Source organism: Actinia tenebrosa, unplaced genomic scaffold (genome assembly GCF_029948245.1).
Source record: "Actinia tenebrosa isolate PJP-AT-01 unplaced genomic scaffold, QUT_ActTen_1.0 PGA_scaffold10__47_contigs__length_13832649, whole genome shotgun sequence".
Taxonomy (NCBI): domain Eukaryota; kingdom Metazoa; phylum Cnidaria; class Anthozoa; order Actiniaria; family Actiniidae; genus Actinia; species Actinia tenebrosa.
The window spans coordinates 13,164,665-13,182,078 of NW_028292570.1; the positions used below are offsets into that span (position 1 = coordinate 13,164,665).

At 37.3% G+C, this 17,414-nt stretch overlaps 1 protein-coding gene and 1 long non-coding RNA gene across 2 annotated transcripts; both read right to left on the reverse strand.

Moving 5' to 3' along the window:
- Nucleotides 1–3,919: 3,919 nt before the first annotated feature.
- LOC116307955 (tetratricopeptide repeat protein 17) lies at nt 3,920–15,810 on the reverse strand. The gene is made up of 16 exons (XM_089026408.1): nt 15,637–15,810; nt 12,241–12,500; nt 11,141–11,369; nt 10,735–10,844; nt 10,018–10,165; nt 9,358–9,497; nt 9,100–9,280; nt 8,527–8,989; nt 8,081–8,339; nt 7,880–7,985; nt 7,482–7,535; nt 7,250–7,327; nt 6,966–7,085; nt 6,697–6,783; nt 6,435–6,491; nt 3,920–4,114 (listed from the first exon to the last, which is right to left on the reverse strand). Exons 1-16 carry the CDS (start codon nt 15,781–15,783, stop codon nt 3,920–3,922), a joined length of 2,634 nt encoding a protein of 877 aa, XP_088882534.1. The 5' UTR covers nt 15,784–15,810.
- Nucleotides 15,811–16,448: 638 nt separating this feature from the next.
- On the reverse strand, nt 16,449–17,114 carry LOC116307956 (uncharacterized). Its single transcript, XR_004198462.2, has 2 exons — nt 16,822–17,114; nt 16,449–16,725 (listed from the first exon to the last, which is right to left on the reverse strand). It is a non-coding gene; the product is annotated as an uncharacterized LOC116307956 (long non-coding RNA).
- Nucleotides 17,115–17,414: the final 300 nt, after the last annotated feature.

Genomic DNA, 17,414 nt, shown 5'->3' on the forward strand with positions numbered 1-17,414 from the left:
AACAAAGGCTTCGATGCTTCGATTAATCCTTGCTAGGTTTTCCAGTCCAATGCCCTTTGCGGCAAAGAAAGGCGCCCAAGGATACTTTTCTTTGCTTTCTATGTAGTAAATTAAATTACCCTTCGTTCCGCTGCCTCCTAAGTCCGAGAATTCGTAAGAGCTAGGATACCCCATGCCCGGCGTTTCTATGCTGGCACCAACATACGAAGCATAGGTGTAAGTCTCTCCTAAACCATGGGCGGTACCCTCTTTGTTACGAAAATCGGGGTTGGTAAGCTTAAACTCATTCCTTAATCGCTCCCATGCGACTTTGTCATATTTGTTATCCTTCGGGTTAAAGATAGTGTCACTAGGAAGCGGCGCTCCTAACTCAAACAATATCCTGCGAATAGTAAAGGCAACGTGGAATCGCAGGAAAGGAATATGGAACATGTCCGCGGCTATACCGCATCCTTTAGTAGCAGCCCAGACAGCAAAGTTTAACTGCTGCGGCCAATACCGCATGTTGGGACCTGATAACCATTCTCTGGATTCTTTCCCTGAGGTATGTTTCATGGCAGTTTCTCTAAAGATGTCTCTGACCTTTGTCTTGAAAGTCGTAGGACCCACGGGGATTTCTAAGGAGGTAACCATCTTAGCAAAGTCATTCGCTCCACCTTTGTTGTCGTAAAATGGGTAATTCTGGGTTGCCGGCAATAGATTCTCTGGAAAATTAGGTTGCCTTTCTTTATGCTCGGGTTTTGGTTGTAAAATCTTAGGATGCTTTGGCTCCAAGTCCGCATTGCTGTACATCCTAGAGCCGTTATAGTAAATACCATCGGGCCTTCTTTCGAACTTACTAGGGTCTGCATGCGGAAACACCTTCCTAAATGCTCTCCAATTCCAGTAATCCCGGTTGTCATGATGTGGCTGCTCCTCTACGTTATTCCCAAAAGCGTCGTACATTAGTATATATAATGGATGTCATACCTTCAGCACCTAAGTTGTACCCAGATGTTCCCTATACTACACCTAACGAATTAAACGCTGAAAACTTTCGTCTGAATAAAGCAAATTTAATCTTGGCTTACTTGGAAGGGCAGACAAAACACTACGAAAAAGTCCGAAAAAAATACGTCAGAGCCCGGAGTACGCTACATAAGATTGCGATAACTTCAGGATCCATATCTGTTGTGTTAACGGGCTCTGGCGTTGCTACTTCGCTTACTGGACCGGGAATAATTGTTGGAGTTCCTTTGGCCGGCGTTGGGGCAGCTTGTGGTATTATTTCGGCTGTTGCTACGGGTATTATGAAAAAGCTATCCACGAAAATATCCAAGCATGACACGACAATAGCTCTATCTAGGGCTAAAGTAAATACTATTACCGATCTTGTCTCAAAGGCTTTGCGTGACAGAAAGATAGACGACGTAGAATTCTCGCTTATTCTGGCCGAAGAAGACAAATACGAGAAATTAAAGTCGGACATAAGGAATAAAAAAACAGTCGTAAAAGATCTTTCCGAGGAATCTCGCAAAAAGATCTACCAGGAGGCAAAAGAAGAGCTTCAAAGAAAGCTTGCTCAGTAAACATCTGCTTTGAAAAAAGCAAAACAGGATTCTATTTACATATTGAACGCCGGCTGTCTGGTTCATATGCAAATTAGTTTCACAAAATATTACACAAAATATTACGCAGCCCACAAAATATTACACAGCCTGCATCGTTTTCACAAAATATTACACAAATGTGAAAAAACTTGTGTAAAATCATCGCCTGGGAATCCATCCCAATAGGGGGTGGTTGGGGTCTATTTTGTAAAATATTTCGTAAATTACGTCAGGGTAATAAGGAATATCCTTATTCAGCCGACAAAACATCCACTCGGCTTTTGTCATATCAGAAACCTCAGGAATAGACTTACCGGTAATTTCAGACAAAAGATAGGGAATAGCTTTGTAATATTTCCCTAGCTTTAATTTTTTCAACGTTTTTCGTAGACTTTGTGGGGTTGGCTCTTCTAAATGGTCTATGATTTTCTTCTTTACTTCGTCGCTTAAATATATCGGATGTAAACCTTGGATATGACTCATCCAGTCCCTGAAGTATTTTATTCTCTTATATGGCGTTTTCTTACGACCTCCATTGGCGTAATACTGCTCTCTGGTAGCATTTGGTACGGCATTACGAATATTCTTACCACACTCGTAACACTGTGCTGACGTGTCATCTTCTATTTGCATTTTCTTACCACAACACCAGAAACCCCTGGGCTTAGGTATGTTAACTTTGGATCTTAGGCAAATTATACAGAAGTCATTGGTGAACTTTTTACATTCATGCATCGTATATATATCGTACATTTTTATAAACACTTATCTTTGATTCCCAACACAGCAGCAGTAAGGACTTGTCGCGCGGCTTATTCCCGCTGCCGGCGCCTTCCTTAAACCGCCTGTAAAACCCGTAAATCTTTGACATTGACCGCGAGTCCCCCTTACTGCTGCTTACGTAAGGTTGGCAGGCAAATTCAAGTCTTACAAAGACATAAGAAGCTAATTGATACTGATGCCAAAGTTCAATTATACAATGCCTATGTTTTACCTCATTTAGATTACTGTTCTTTTGTATGGCATCACTGTGGGAGAAGTAATTCAACCAAATTGAAAAAGCTTAATGAACATGCTCTTTGTTTTATTTATGATGACTACAGTAGCACATGATGAGCTATTACTACATCATATTTTAACAATTGTACTTAAGGCTTTTCATGGGCTGGTCCCTGAATATATTTATAAGTTATTTACCTTGCGTAACTGTAGTATTAATTTGCGGGGCAATATTCTTTTAGTACCAAGGTGTAAACACCACTAGTTATGGTCTTCATTCTTTGGCTTATCAGGGTAGTAAGTTATGGAATTCTCTCCCTAACAACATGAGATTGATTCATGAAATACATAAATTTAAATCGGAAATTTCCAAAAGAAATTTGACATTGACTGTTGTACCTTTTGTAGTGGATAATAATTTTAATTTTTTAAAATTTAATATATTTATAAAAATTTATTATATATATATTTTTACATAGATTTACATTAATTTTACATTAATATATTTATAAAAATTTATTATATATATATTTTTACATAGATTTACATTAATTTTACATTAATATATTTATAAAAATTTATTATATATATATTTTTACATAGATTTACATTAATTTGACATTAATATATTTATAAAAATTTATTATATATATATTTTTACATAGATTTACATTAATTTGACATTAATATATTTATAAAAATTTATTATATATATTTTTTTTACATAGATTTACTTTATTTGGAATTGTGTAATTTTATTATTTTATTTTATCTTAGTTTAGAATTTATTGCTTGGAGATATTAGCATGTCCTTGCTATCTTTAATTCAAAGATAAATAAAGTTATGTTGTATTGTATACTATACATAACGCCTGTTAATTGTATACCAAAATCAAACGCCTTGGCCAAATGTTAGAGTTTAAGGACATTCATTATTTATTGGAAGGGTGGGGTGCATGAGAAAACAAAGGGGTGGAAGGGAATTTCCAATTCCTCATAATTTATTTCCAACATTGTGAAGGGTGGCTACTATTATATCAAGGGTTTGAAATATTCAAGGCTGAGAGCAAGAAAGGAATGAAGGATGCATGCATGCCAATAGACATACTACAAGGGGGTTTTGCAAAGAAATAGAATAGACGTAAAAGGAAGAAAAGATGGAAGAAAAGAGGGAACGAAGGATAGAGATAAGGAATGAAGGAAGGAAAAAGGGATAGATGGAAAAAAAATTGATTAACCAGTCAAATAGCGAACTATTCATTTAGAAACATTCAAGGAACGTTGGCTAATATTACAATACAAATACATAACAATGTTTAATAGGTTTTCTTTTACACAGTTGGGTCACGTGATGGGTCATGTGTTTTGCTTAGCAACAGTTTCAGTTCTTCAGCCTGTTTCTCAAGTTCTTTCTGCTGCTTCCACAGTATGCACTGGATGGTCTTCAGCCGTTCGACAGCTGGCATAAATCCTGGTTCAATCTGTAGCACCATCAGGAAATGCTGTGTTGCTTCATTGATTTTTTCCTGTAATTACAAAACCCTCCATGTTAGATAGAGCGATGGTCACATGACTCTGTTCAATGACGCCACTCACTTTAATGGGCCTCTTTCCTTGGGCGTAATGTCTCAAGACCATGTGTCATTCCCTAGAGTATCATTTCTTTGTTTAACGGTTGCACATGAGAAGACACATGAATATGGATACAACTCTAACAAAGAATCTTATTCTCAAGAGAATGATACGTGGTTTAAAATGGAAAAACTAGGTACTATAGTTATGTATACTATATAGATGATAGGTTAGACACTAGGTACTATAGTTATGTATACTATATAGATGATAGGTTAGACACTAGGTACTATAGTTATATATACTATACTATAGATGATAGGTTAGCCACTAGGTACTATAGTTATGTATACTATATAGATGATAGGTTAGACACTAGGTACTATAGTTATGTATACTATATAGATGATAGGTTAGACACTAGGTACTATAGTTATGTATACTATATAGATGATAGGTTAGACACTAGGTACTATAGTTATATATACTATACTATAGATGATAGGTTAGACACTAGGTACTATAGTTATGTATACTATAAAGATGATAGGTTAGACACTAGGTACTATAGTTATATATACTATACTATAGATGATTGGTTAGACACTAGGTACTATAGTTATGTATACTATATAGATGATAGGTTAGACACTAGGTACTATAGCTATATACACTATACTATAGATGATTGGTTAGGAACTAGGTACTATAGTTATATATACTATACTATAGTAGAAGATAATATAGGTAAGTTGTAGTGCTTGGAAACGAGGTTATTCCGGGCGAAAGCCCTTGGAATTAAATTCGGAAAAATTAATTTCCGACCTCGCTGGGAGGTCGCAGCGAGGTCGGATAGATGATAGGTTAGACACTAGGTACTATAGTTATATATACTATGCTATAGATGATAGGTTAGACACTAGGTACTATAGTTATGTATACTATAAAGATGATAGGTTAGACACTAGGTACTATAGTTATATATACTATACTATAGATGATTGGTTAGACACTAGGTACTATAGTTATGTATACTATATAGATGATAGGTTAGACACTAGGTACTATAGCTATATACACTATACTATAGATGATTGGTTAGGAACTAGGTACTATAGTTATATATACTATACTATAGTAGAAGATAATATAGGTAAGTTGTAGTGCTTGGGAACGAGGTTATTCCGGGCGAAAGCCCTTGGAATTAAATTCGGAAAAATTAATTTCCGACCTCGCTGGGAGGTCGCAGCGAGGTCGGAAATTAATTTTTCCGAATTTAATTCCAAGGGCTTTCGCCCGGAATAACCTCGTTCCCAAGCACTACAACTTACCTATATTATCTTCTACTATAGTATAGTATTAGTGCCACGCGGTCCACATACTCTCATCTTTGCATCATAATTACCGCGATCTAACATCTATTTCACCCCGGCCTGCTCTCAGTCTGACCTCTAGCTCAGCTGGTAGAGCATCGGTAGTACAATTCCGAAGGTCGTGGGTTCCTATCCCAGCGAGGTCGGAAATTAATTTTTCCGAATTTAATTCCAAGGGCTTTCGCCCGGAATAACCTCGTTCCCAAGCACTACAACTTACCTATATTATCTTCTACTATTTCATTAGTGCCACGCGGTCCACATACTCTCATCTTATACTATACTATAGATGATTGGTTAGGAACTAGGTACTATAGTTATATATACTATACTATAGATGATTGGTTAGACACTATATAGGTACTATAGTTATATATACTATACTATAGATGATTGGTTAGGAACTAGGTACTATAGTTACATATACTATACTATAGATGATTGGTTAGACACTAGGTACTATAGTTATATATACTATACTATAGATGATTGGTTAGACACTATATAGGTACTATAGTTATATATACTATACTATAGATGATTGGTTAGACACTATATAGGTACTATAGTTATATATACTATACTTTAGAAAACTCATTAATAATTCATGAAGAAAACACAATAGAAATCATGACCATGAAGGTGATTTTATATCTGATAAAGATTCGTCTTCATTTGCATAAACTTTAACTTGGATTTTCTCTATCAAACTTGGTTCATTTCGTAAAAAAATCGGTACACAATGAGAACAAACATCATAAGTTTTCTAAGCCGTTCAATAATCTCGCAGATCGTGTTTCATCGGGTCTAAAACCACTCGGCTGCGCCTCGTGTTTTATACCCGATAAAACACTCCTGCTCGTTTATTAAACAGTACATAGATGATAGGTTAGACACTTACCATACCAGCAAGACTATTAGCCAATGTAAAATGCGCAATCATTGCATTTGGAGATATCTATAAAAAAGAGAAACGAATGAATGGGATTTACGAATATTTTATTCTACTTTCCATCTGTAGTGATGGATGTTGCCAAGCCGTTTATCAACTACGCAAATAATCTTCTAACCCTAGTTAAATGGATAGTCTACGAAGACCGTAAAACATTTGAACTGGTCAGCCTATCAACCTTGGTACATGCAAGATGACGTGGTTGGGTTACCTTTAACACGGCAGTGCTTATTGTAGCTGCGTCCTCAAAGAAACCAGCTTTGAACAAAATACTTGCCAGGTTAATCAGCGAAACATCCTATAAAACATCATAAGTATTGCATAACTGTTATAATTCTCGTGTTCTGATTGGTTGGGGTGCATGCATTATGAGAGCTCACAGCAAGAGCACACGTTTTTTCTAATTGATGACAATATATTACCACATGATGCACTATGAACTATTCTACAACACTATCAGTGACAATATCAAAGTCTCACTTGTATTTTAGAAGGCGAGTTGATGAGAGCCAGGCGAAGACAGCGAACAGCTTCATTGGTATCACCCATGATACGCCAGTAGATGGAGGCTAGGTTAAGTAACACCCATGAGGTGGAGTTCTGATGGGAAAGATAAAGATACTATGATATCTATCTTCATAATGTGACCAAAATAATCAAAAACCTACTAAATATGATAGCTGGTCTGGGTGGCATGATTTTCAAAAAATGGACAAAATGTGAATCAGGTTCTCTATTTGTTTTACGTCATGAGAAGGTATTACCTTTTTAAGTGCTCTATGGATCCTTGTTCCTACTTCTTCAACAGACATTCCCGGATTCAAGGCGTGCATAAGGAGAGTCTGTTAACAGTATATTACAACATCATTATACACACGGATAGGCTCAGACTTTTAAGGATTTAATATAGTTTGACTACTTGCACAACAAGCACACGTGATTCCTCTATTGAATGGTTAGCGCATGACTTATATTAGTAGATAACAGCCATAATACCTGCTTTATGCCATTTTCTGGTGGGAGGTTTATCTTACCCAAAGCCTTGATACCCTGAAATACACATCATGAGTCAGAATCATCCAATCCCACAAATGGACATCATGTGAAACATACTGTACTGACTTACAATGATTGCATTTGATTACACTGACTTTGATTGATTACATACACAGTACAACATATCGTAACATTAAAATGGCTTCTCATAAGAAAGGTTATCGCATAAGTGGGAAACATACTGACTTACAGCACATACACGGTACGACATGCTGTAACATTGAAATGGCTTTGCTTTGTCTTCCAGTAATTCATCCAATCACAATGTGTTGTTACAGTAAGGCTAAAGTACGGCTCATAGTAAACCTCATCGTGTAATGTGAGAATCAAATAGTCACCTTTAGATGATCAAACGACTGGTGCCCAGTCTGAATCTTAGCAAGGCACCGAGGAGGTTTGGGGATATCACTTATGTCCTCATTGAAGTTAACATGATTCTTTACACTAAATAAAACGCAATAAGAATAATAAACATTATAAGCCACTTAAACCCTTAAACTATCAGTAAATCCATGACACAAAGTGCATTCATCACTTACTCAATTCCTTTAGAAGCAAAATTGGTGACAACACTAAACTTATCGTTTTTCATTAGTACTTCCAAATTGTCTGACTCTTTACAGTCATTAGGGTTGAATGTTGATTGAAATCCCTTATCAGGTGACACACACGCTCTTATTTTTTTGTAACGTGGGTTTCCTTGAACTGGTTTTTCATCTTGGAACTCCTGTTCGTTATCCTTGGACTGTTCCTTTTCTGACAACTTTCGTTTCTGGTTTATATGGGATTCTTTTTTAGCTACAACAGGAATTTTACTGTTCTGATGAGAATGTGGTTTAGTCAATTCTTCTTTTTTGTAATTCCTGGATGGACCACTGGATGGACCACTGGATAGACTACTGGATGGACCACTGGATGGACCACTGGAAGGACCACTGGATGGACCACTGGATGGACTACTGGATGGACCACTGGATGGACCTACTGGATGGACCACTGGATGGACCACTGGATGGACCACTGGATGGACTACTGGATGGACCACTGGATGGACTACTGGATGGACCACTGGATGGACTACTGGATGGACCACTGGATGGACCACTGGATGGACCACTGGATGGACCACTGGATGGACCACTGGATGGACTACTGGATGGACCACTGGATGGACTACTGGATGGACCACTGGATGGACCACTGGATGGACCACTGGATGGACCACTGGATGGACCACTCAATTGTATGACATTTGATGTCATATTTTCTGCAGCACTTGTTTTTTTCCCTTTTTTCACTGAAAATTTTCCATTCTCGACATTTTCATTTCTCGTTTTGGAAATCCTGGTACAACTGTCAACTGTATCTTCTTTGCTGCAGGGAACAATCTGTTCTTGCTCCTGTCTTGTTTCTCTATTTCTTGAATTCATTTGCACAATAGTGGAGTCCTAAATTAAAGACAGTCAGGAGGAATGAGGTCAGTATGACTATTTCTTGTGAAACCAGCCCACATTTGTTTATCATACAAACCAACAAACAAACATACCCAATCACGTACCTGGTTTATCTCTATTAAATGATAGTTACTCTTTACAAGATTCTTCTGGAACCAGCGAAGCTGTCTTGTAAATTGTTCTAAAGGAATATCTTTTGTATGCTGATCCATGACACTCAACTTCTGCATCAACTGCTGTCTGTGGTGAAATGCTTTCACCTTACCAACAAACTCCTTCAGTGTTCTGAAAGAAATTAATGGAGGATTGAAGACAAAGATATATTTTTTATATAAATTAATTAATGAATGGTCAATAATTACCTATGTTGGTCTTTCAAGGCCTGCGTGTATCTATTCTCACATGTTACAGCCTCTAGCAGTTCCATTGCTGGAGCAAAGTCAGGTTGTATTTCAATAACATATTGAAAGCACAGCTCAGACATATCAAACTGCCCTAGTGACTGGAATGAAAAATGACAAAGTTGAGTTCACTCAAGGTTAAAGATGAGTGTCATTGCAAAGAGCATGATGATGGCAATACTGATGATGGTGATGATGATGGTGATGATGATGATGGCAATAATGATGATGGTGATGATGATGGTGATGATGATGGTGATGATGATGGTGATGATGATGATGGTGATGATGGTGATAGTGATGATGATGAAGATGGCGATGGTGATGGCGATGGTAGTTGTGATGATGATGGCAATGATGATGATGGTGATGATGGTGGTGATGATGATGATGGTGATAGTGATGGTAATGGTGATGATGAAGATATTAGTAGTGATGGTGATAATGATTCTTTTTAATTCTGCTTAGTATTTTTCACAGAAGCAAATCAGCAAATTTTCTGCATGCAAATATCTACTGAGCTAGCGTAATATTGAAAAAATATATTGTTCATGCAGGTTTCAAAAATTGGCAAGACTACGTCCTGATGTAGAACATATGTCTTTATTTGAATCAACTTACTGCATAAACTACTCCAAGTACAAGATGATGTAAAGCAAGATGAGAAGTGTTTTCTATAGAAGCATGCAGTAAGATAATGGAATCCATAGAATAGTTTGCACGATGTAGAATGATAGCCAGGCTAAACAGGGCCATATCTCTGTGTTTTCTGTAATGACAAAATATCTTTGAATTGCACTCAAGCAATTTTCTAAACTGAGCAATGTTTATTCTTAGCTTGTTCCTGCCAATTTGATTATGTATTATCATCACAACCCTTCAGAGGACTTTAAATTTTATTGACACCTTGAAACAATCTTTGGGCTGATCTAAGTCAGGGCATGGCTAACTCACAGATTGAACCCGAAACAACCTCTGGGCTGATCTAAGTCAGGGCGCAGCTAACTCACAGATTGAACCCTGAAACAACCTCTGGGCTGATCTAAGTCAGGGCATGGCTAACTCACAGATGAAACCCTGAAACAACCTCTGGGCTGATCTAAGTCAGGGCATGGTTAACTCACAGATTGAACCCTGAAACAACCTCTGGGCTGATCTAAGTCAGGGTATGGCAAAATCAAAGATTGAATTGTAATTTCGCTAGTTAGACTTGTGAGGGAGTAAAACCATTAGAAACTGGAGAATTAAATATTTCAAATCAAGGAAGATAGCCCCAAGGTGTTACAACAAGATCACATATAAGTCTGTGTGATGCTACATTTACACACTAGGCCTTACCTTGGAGAATTATACAATGCTTGTCTAAGACAGTTAGCAGCTTCTGCAGTGTACCCTTTAACACGCCAGAATAATGCTGCCATGTTTTGTAAAACCCATGAACTAGAATTCTGTATGATAAATATAAAAAGATGAACCAATAATAATAAAAACAGTCCACAAATTTGCTGAAACTGGCTTAATTTTTTGCCCTTTTATTGAAATAACTCTGCCAAGACGTCACCAGATGGGTAAACTTGACTTCAAGAATCTGGACAGAAATTAGAAAATAAAAATCTTTTTTTTCATCACAAACCCCTTTGAAATTTCAGGAGAAAAATCATAATTTGGAAAGTCAAGTCAAAATGATTTCTCAATAAATGTTGTATTTACATGTTGTGTACATGTTATGTATATGTAAACCCACCTTTTCAAGTGCACATGCAACCTTATGACCCCAGTGGTCTATATCAGTAACATAGGACATCACAGACAACAGTGTTGGTTCAAGGGTACTGGGTAGGCTGTGTCTCTCTGCTATCCCAGCAAGATGATCAAATGTTAGTAGGGTATATGGCAGATTACTCTGGCAACCTGGAGTCTTTAGTTTGATATTTCTTGATATTGTAAGGCTCACATCTATGTGGTCATTGATACTGAAATAATTACAACAGAAAATGTATGTTAACATATATAAATATTCCAAGCAAAACTTACACAGACTAATACTAGACCCAAACAGACCAACTCTGGTCCCATACAGAACAACACTGGACCCACACAGACCAACAATGGACCCACACAGACCAACACTGGACCCACACAGATCAACGCTGGATCCACACAGACCATCACTGCACCCACACAGATCAACACTGAACCCACACAGATCAACACTGGACCCACACAGACCAACACTGGACCCACACAGACCAACACTGGACCCACACAGACCAACACTGGACCCACGCAGACCAACACTGGACCCACACAGACCAACATTGGACCAACACTGGGTCCACACAGACCAACACTGGACCCACACAGACCAACACTGGACCCACACAGACCAACACTGGACCCACACAGACCAACACTGGACCCACACAGACCAACACTGGACCCACACAGACCAACACTGGACCCACACAGACCAACATTGGACCCACACAGACCAACATTGGACCCACACAGACCAACATTGGACCCACACAGACCAACATTGGACCCACACAGACCAACACTGGACCCACACAGACCAACAATGGACCCACACAGACCAACATTGGACCCACACAGACCAACATTGGACCCACACAGACCAACACTGGACCCACACAGACCAACATTGGACCCACACAGACCAACATTGGACCCACACAGACCAACATTGGACCCACACAGACCAACATTGGACCCACACTGATTAACACTGGACCCACACAGACCAACATTGGACCCACACAGACCAACATTGGACCCACACTGATCAACACTGGACCCACACAGACCAACACTGGATCTTACTTGATTTCTTTGCTGGTAAATGAAATAACATGGTTCAAATTAAGGTCCATTTCATGCAATCTTCTCAACTTTTTACATGCCGAATCAGTCCTGAAGAATGTCTCTGTTATGTCCGCTTGTTCTTGCTCATTTACTTCTTCAAGGATTTGTTTTTCTTGTTTTAGGTCTTGTTGCAGAATATTCATTTGATTAAGTCGCTGTTCTTGTTGTATAAATGCTACCAAATCAAATGGTTTTTGAAGATTAAAAAAAGAATTGGCCTGAAAAGAAAACAAGGAAATGTTTTTGTAAAAGGAATGAGAATAGAATGAGAATAGAATGAGAATAGAATGAGAATAGAATGAGAATAGAATGAGAATAGAATGAGAATAGAATGAGAATAGAATGAGAATAGAATGAGAATAGAATGAGAATAGAATGAGAATAGAATGGGAAATATAAAGCAAGCGCAGACTGGTCCATGTAGTCCTGATACTACAGTACACACATAGTATACACTCATTTGTATAATTCTGATACTACAGTACACACATAGCATACACCTATTAATATAGTTCTAATACTACAGTACATGTATTGGATACCACACACATAGTATGTAGTAGTTGTTGGCTCAAGATCTGAAATGGGCAATCTGAGAGTAAACAGAAATTACCAATAAGGGACCTACAGGATGTCCACATCATAGCGCATTATATCTAACTATTCATCTAATGTCTATAAAATTACATATTCTCTAGTGCTCAATAAACACAGATTTAACCATAGTATAGTAGTAATAAATAACCACGAGAATCATGTAATGCAAAGGCTTCAAGTCCACACTTGCAGCACAATAACATTTTATACATGTATTTCTAACTGTAGACATAATTTCAAAAGCTAACTAATTATTTGGTTATTTTCTAGAGATCTGGGAAAAATGGGAAATGATCGATTTCTTTTTTCAGTAAAATATGACTTATTCTTGACAGCTTTCCATGTCTACGTTGTTTGCACGTTTTTACCATAAAAAGGGTGAATTTCCAAGCATAAAATCTGCTGACGGCTAAACAAAGTTGGGACCCCCATATTTTATTTGCTTATTTTACTTCTAAAAATTAAAATGAATCTGATGACAGGAACTTTTGCCCATTAACGTCCTTAAATGGGAAAAGAAGAAGAAGGTGTAGGAGAATTAATTGAGTCCAATATTGGTTCATGTTTTTTCCATATCTTTTTCTCATTAATTTGCTTCTTAATAATTATTTCGCTTTGGAACTTTCCACCCCACACAATCATTAATCAAATACCTTCCAGCCAATTGCAATCACACCCTTAATATTTAGTTTCCTTTCATTGTATTTAAGTGTTCAATTACCTATAGTCAGTTATAATCACAAATTACAACTGTTCTTGGTCAAAAACAATACCAGATGGCTCAAGACAACTGTGCACAAATTAAAGCTAATGCTTTCTCATAATAAATTGAAACCCCAAGGGCGGATCCAGCCAAAATTTTAGGGGTGGGGGGGGGGGGGGGCTAATTGAGTTTCTTCCGTTAACACAACGGAAAAAAATATAAAAAAGCATCGTTTTTTTCTGATGAAGGGGGGCCTTCAGCCCCCCTTTGCCCCCCCCCCCCCTGAATCCACCCTTGAACCCTGTGTAATAGCTCTTTATAGCTTTGGGGTAGTGGTATCCCCTTCCAAACCATGTGTGATTCTTTTCAGAATAAGATTATTTGTTCGATTTGTATTTATATTAGTCTTGTCATGTCAACTGTTAAAAAAAATTTTTTTCGTGAAGTCTGATCATCTGGGTGAGTGTAGCCTTGAGAAAGACTGTTCTTGTTGGTGACTGACGTTTCGGTCACTACCTAAGCAAAAGTCACCTTCAGAATCCAGTGACAATTCACTCGGATTGTTGAAATGCCAGTCACCACCAACAATAGTATTTCTCAAAACCAGGTACACTAACCTAGACAATCACACTGTAGAATAGCCTTCAACACCTGGGTTCAAACTCTTAAACAAAGAAATGATACTCAAGGGAATGAAATGTGGTCTGAAATGGGAAAACATTATGCCAAAGCTAGAGGCGTATTATTTTCCATAAAGCTAGTTTGTCCTCTCAGTAAAGTCAAGGGTTTTCAATCAACAGGTGCTTTGGTTTTCCTATTTACGAGAAAGCAACATGTGAGTTGAGTGTTATAGAATATTTAATGTATTGGTAGTGTGTGTGCGATAGTGGGACAAATTGGATCAACCAGCATTATACTGAATTTGAAAAGTACAGTCAAACAAGCTCATGCGTTGACTCCTAGAGTCGATTAATGATTTGAATTTTCGAATTTTGATTTCATTATTCAGTTGAAATAACGAAGATATGAAAATTCCAATCATCTTTAAATTCAATATACGACATTTTGATTGGTTAATTAGTGCTAACACAGGAAGACCAAGAAAACATGGCGGCCAGAAATAGTCTTGGCCGTGTTTATGTGCCGGGAAGGCCTTTACCTGATATTATTCGACAGGAAATTGTTCATCTCAGCAATAATAGCGGACTGCCCAATAAAGCAATTTCGCGACAACTGAAAATTTCTAAGTGGGGAGTCCAAAAAATACTTCAACATTATCGACGACATGGAACTGTGTCTCCATGTGATTCGCTCTGCAAGGTGGGAATGTTCCCTACAAAATTACTGATGATATCTTCCAAGTAATAATATTGAGGTATGGAAATAACAAAACCAAGTGTGTATGCTTATGAAATAAGAGAGCGACTTCTGCTCGAAGGTATCTGTAATTTAGATGATTTACCTTCTTCATCACGAGTCGCATAATGAACTGAATTTTCATTTGACTATTGCAATATTGCATTATTGCGGTACGTTCGTACGCATAAAAAGAATAATTGACTAATGATTTCTTCAATCGAGTCTAGGGGACAACGCTTGAGCTTGTATGACTGTAATGACTAGTGGTTATTAGTTGGTACTGTATTAATTTGTCAAATACAATAAGCGAATAAGAAAGAAACTTAAACGCTGTGTAAAAATATTTAACTATCGTACTGATGTTTCGACATTAGTCCTTTTTGAATTTGTTCATTTGCTATGACGGGACAGGTGAGTGAAGACAGACAAGTAGAGTTAAAACATCATCTATATGATAATGTTGACTAAGTTAATAATTATATAGGCGCCATATTAGCTGTAGGCTGTAACATGAAGCTAACTATTGCTAAGCATCAGTTCAGATGGAGAGCTCTATTGTCAAACAATCAAATCAACAGGGATAAAACGATGGTTATTTTACCAGTAATATTAAAGAAAGAGAAAGAACAACAAGCAGTTGTAACTGAATTAAAGAAGGCAAACTTTATCACATTGGGAATGATTTCTTATTTTACCTGCTGCTCAATACGACCATTTTCAGTAACAATCCAATGTGTAGCCCCATTACAGCCTGATACAACCAAAGATAATAGTATCCAGGCTGTTAAAATACTGAAAAAACGGCTAAAAGTTTCCCAATCAAGAACGACTAGCACCACCATGTTTATCTCTATATGGCTCAGTGTTGACTTCACTAGTCCCCGCGCGGTCAGGTCTTGGTTGGTTACGCAGAAGAATTTAAGGTGTCACAAACCACACAAATAAATTTGAATCCCTATATATATATATATGTAATTTCCATAAACTCGTGAAATAGATTTTAGTTATTTAGCACCATTGCACGTCGTTTTAATCTGGATGACTATAATATCTTCATATGATGATTTGGTTCCTCCCTGTCAACAATCTTTTTGCTTTTTTTTTTTGGTCATCTCTTTGCAAATAAAGTTTTTATAAATAAGCATTCTTATATATGGGATTTTTTAACGGGTTGATGAGACATGACCACTTTAATAAGCTGATAACATATTAATATAGCCCTAATATCAACCTCTGAAACTGTAACCCCCTCCCCCTCGGAATTAACCCCTATCCAAAATAAGCCCTCTAAATTTGAAAGGTAAAAATTCATCTTCTATATATTCCCCCAAAAAATAACCCGTCCATCGAATTTATAAACTAGACTAGCCCCCTCTAACTAAATGTGAAACTGAAAGCGTACAACATAAAAGCCCTTCCACTGAAATAGAATCCCATGGCGTTATCGTAATAACAGACTATAAGATATGGTGTATATATAACGAATAAAGAGATTCAGAGCCTTCCCAAGTTTTACCATTCGTCAAATTTTAATTGTCGTCATTTTCAAAGTAAAGTAGATTCATTATTTTGTAAGCGGTTTTTCAGTTTTTATTGGTTTACAATTACTTCCTTTTAGTTACGTATTTTCTTCCATTTCTTGCTTTTTCAGTCATTCTATAATATAGCATTTCTTCTACAATTCAGTGTTCTTGTGTTCATTTATGATATATCTCTCTCCATTTTCTGTCATCATGTTCTTCGGCGTTACACAAAATTTGTGCTCGTTTGCAAGCTTCTTCTTTCTTCAATAAAAACAGAGAAAAACTAGTCACTGATCAGTTCTCATGGTTAAAAACTAACATATATTAGAAAAGTGAATTTACGATAACGAATTGTACCTTATATAGTCGGCTCTCTCGTTTGCGGCCCGACTTAGGTTCGGGTCCAATGGGCCAAGGTTTTCCAGCACTCACCAAAGGCACTGCCAATAGAAGCAAAGAAAGAAAACCAACAAGAAGCACAATTTCTCTTTTCATTGTGAAAATAGCCTGAACTATCGACAACTATCTTCCGGGATCTTCGTCCAACAGAAGACTGATTGGATCTAGAATAGAATCTTTGTCTGTGTATTTATGTACCAAACCGACTGGGTCATGCTGAGAGGGAGAGTAGTTATTACCTTGCGATGTGTCAGAAAATACTACATAGTGTTTAATAATTGTCTTTCCTTAATTACACAGTATATACAATATACAATAACAGGAAGAATTGAACCATCTGTTGGTCAGTTAGTACCGTGACCATATTAGCTACAAACTCTTTTAGTGTACGGATATTGCCTCTAGCCCTACTTTGCCTCCTTACCTCGCCCTATATCGCCTAACATTATGCCCCATATTTTTGGAACTTTTATATGCCTCATATTGCCAGAAATATGAGAAGGGTGAAGGGGTCGTGTAAAAATTCTTCGTTAGACGAATGTCGCTGCTGA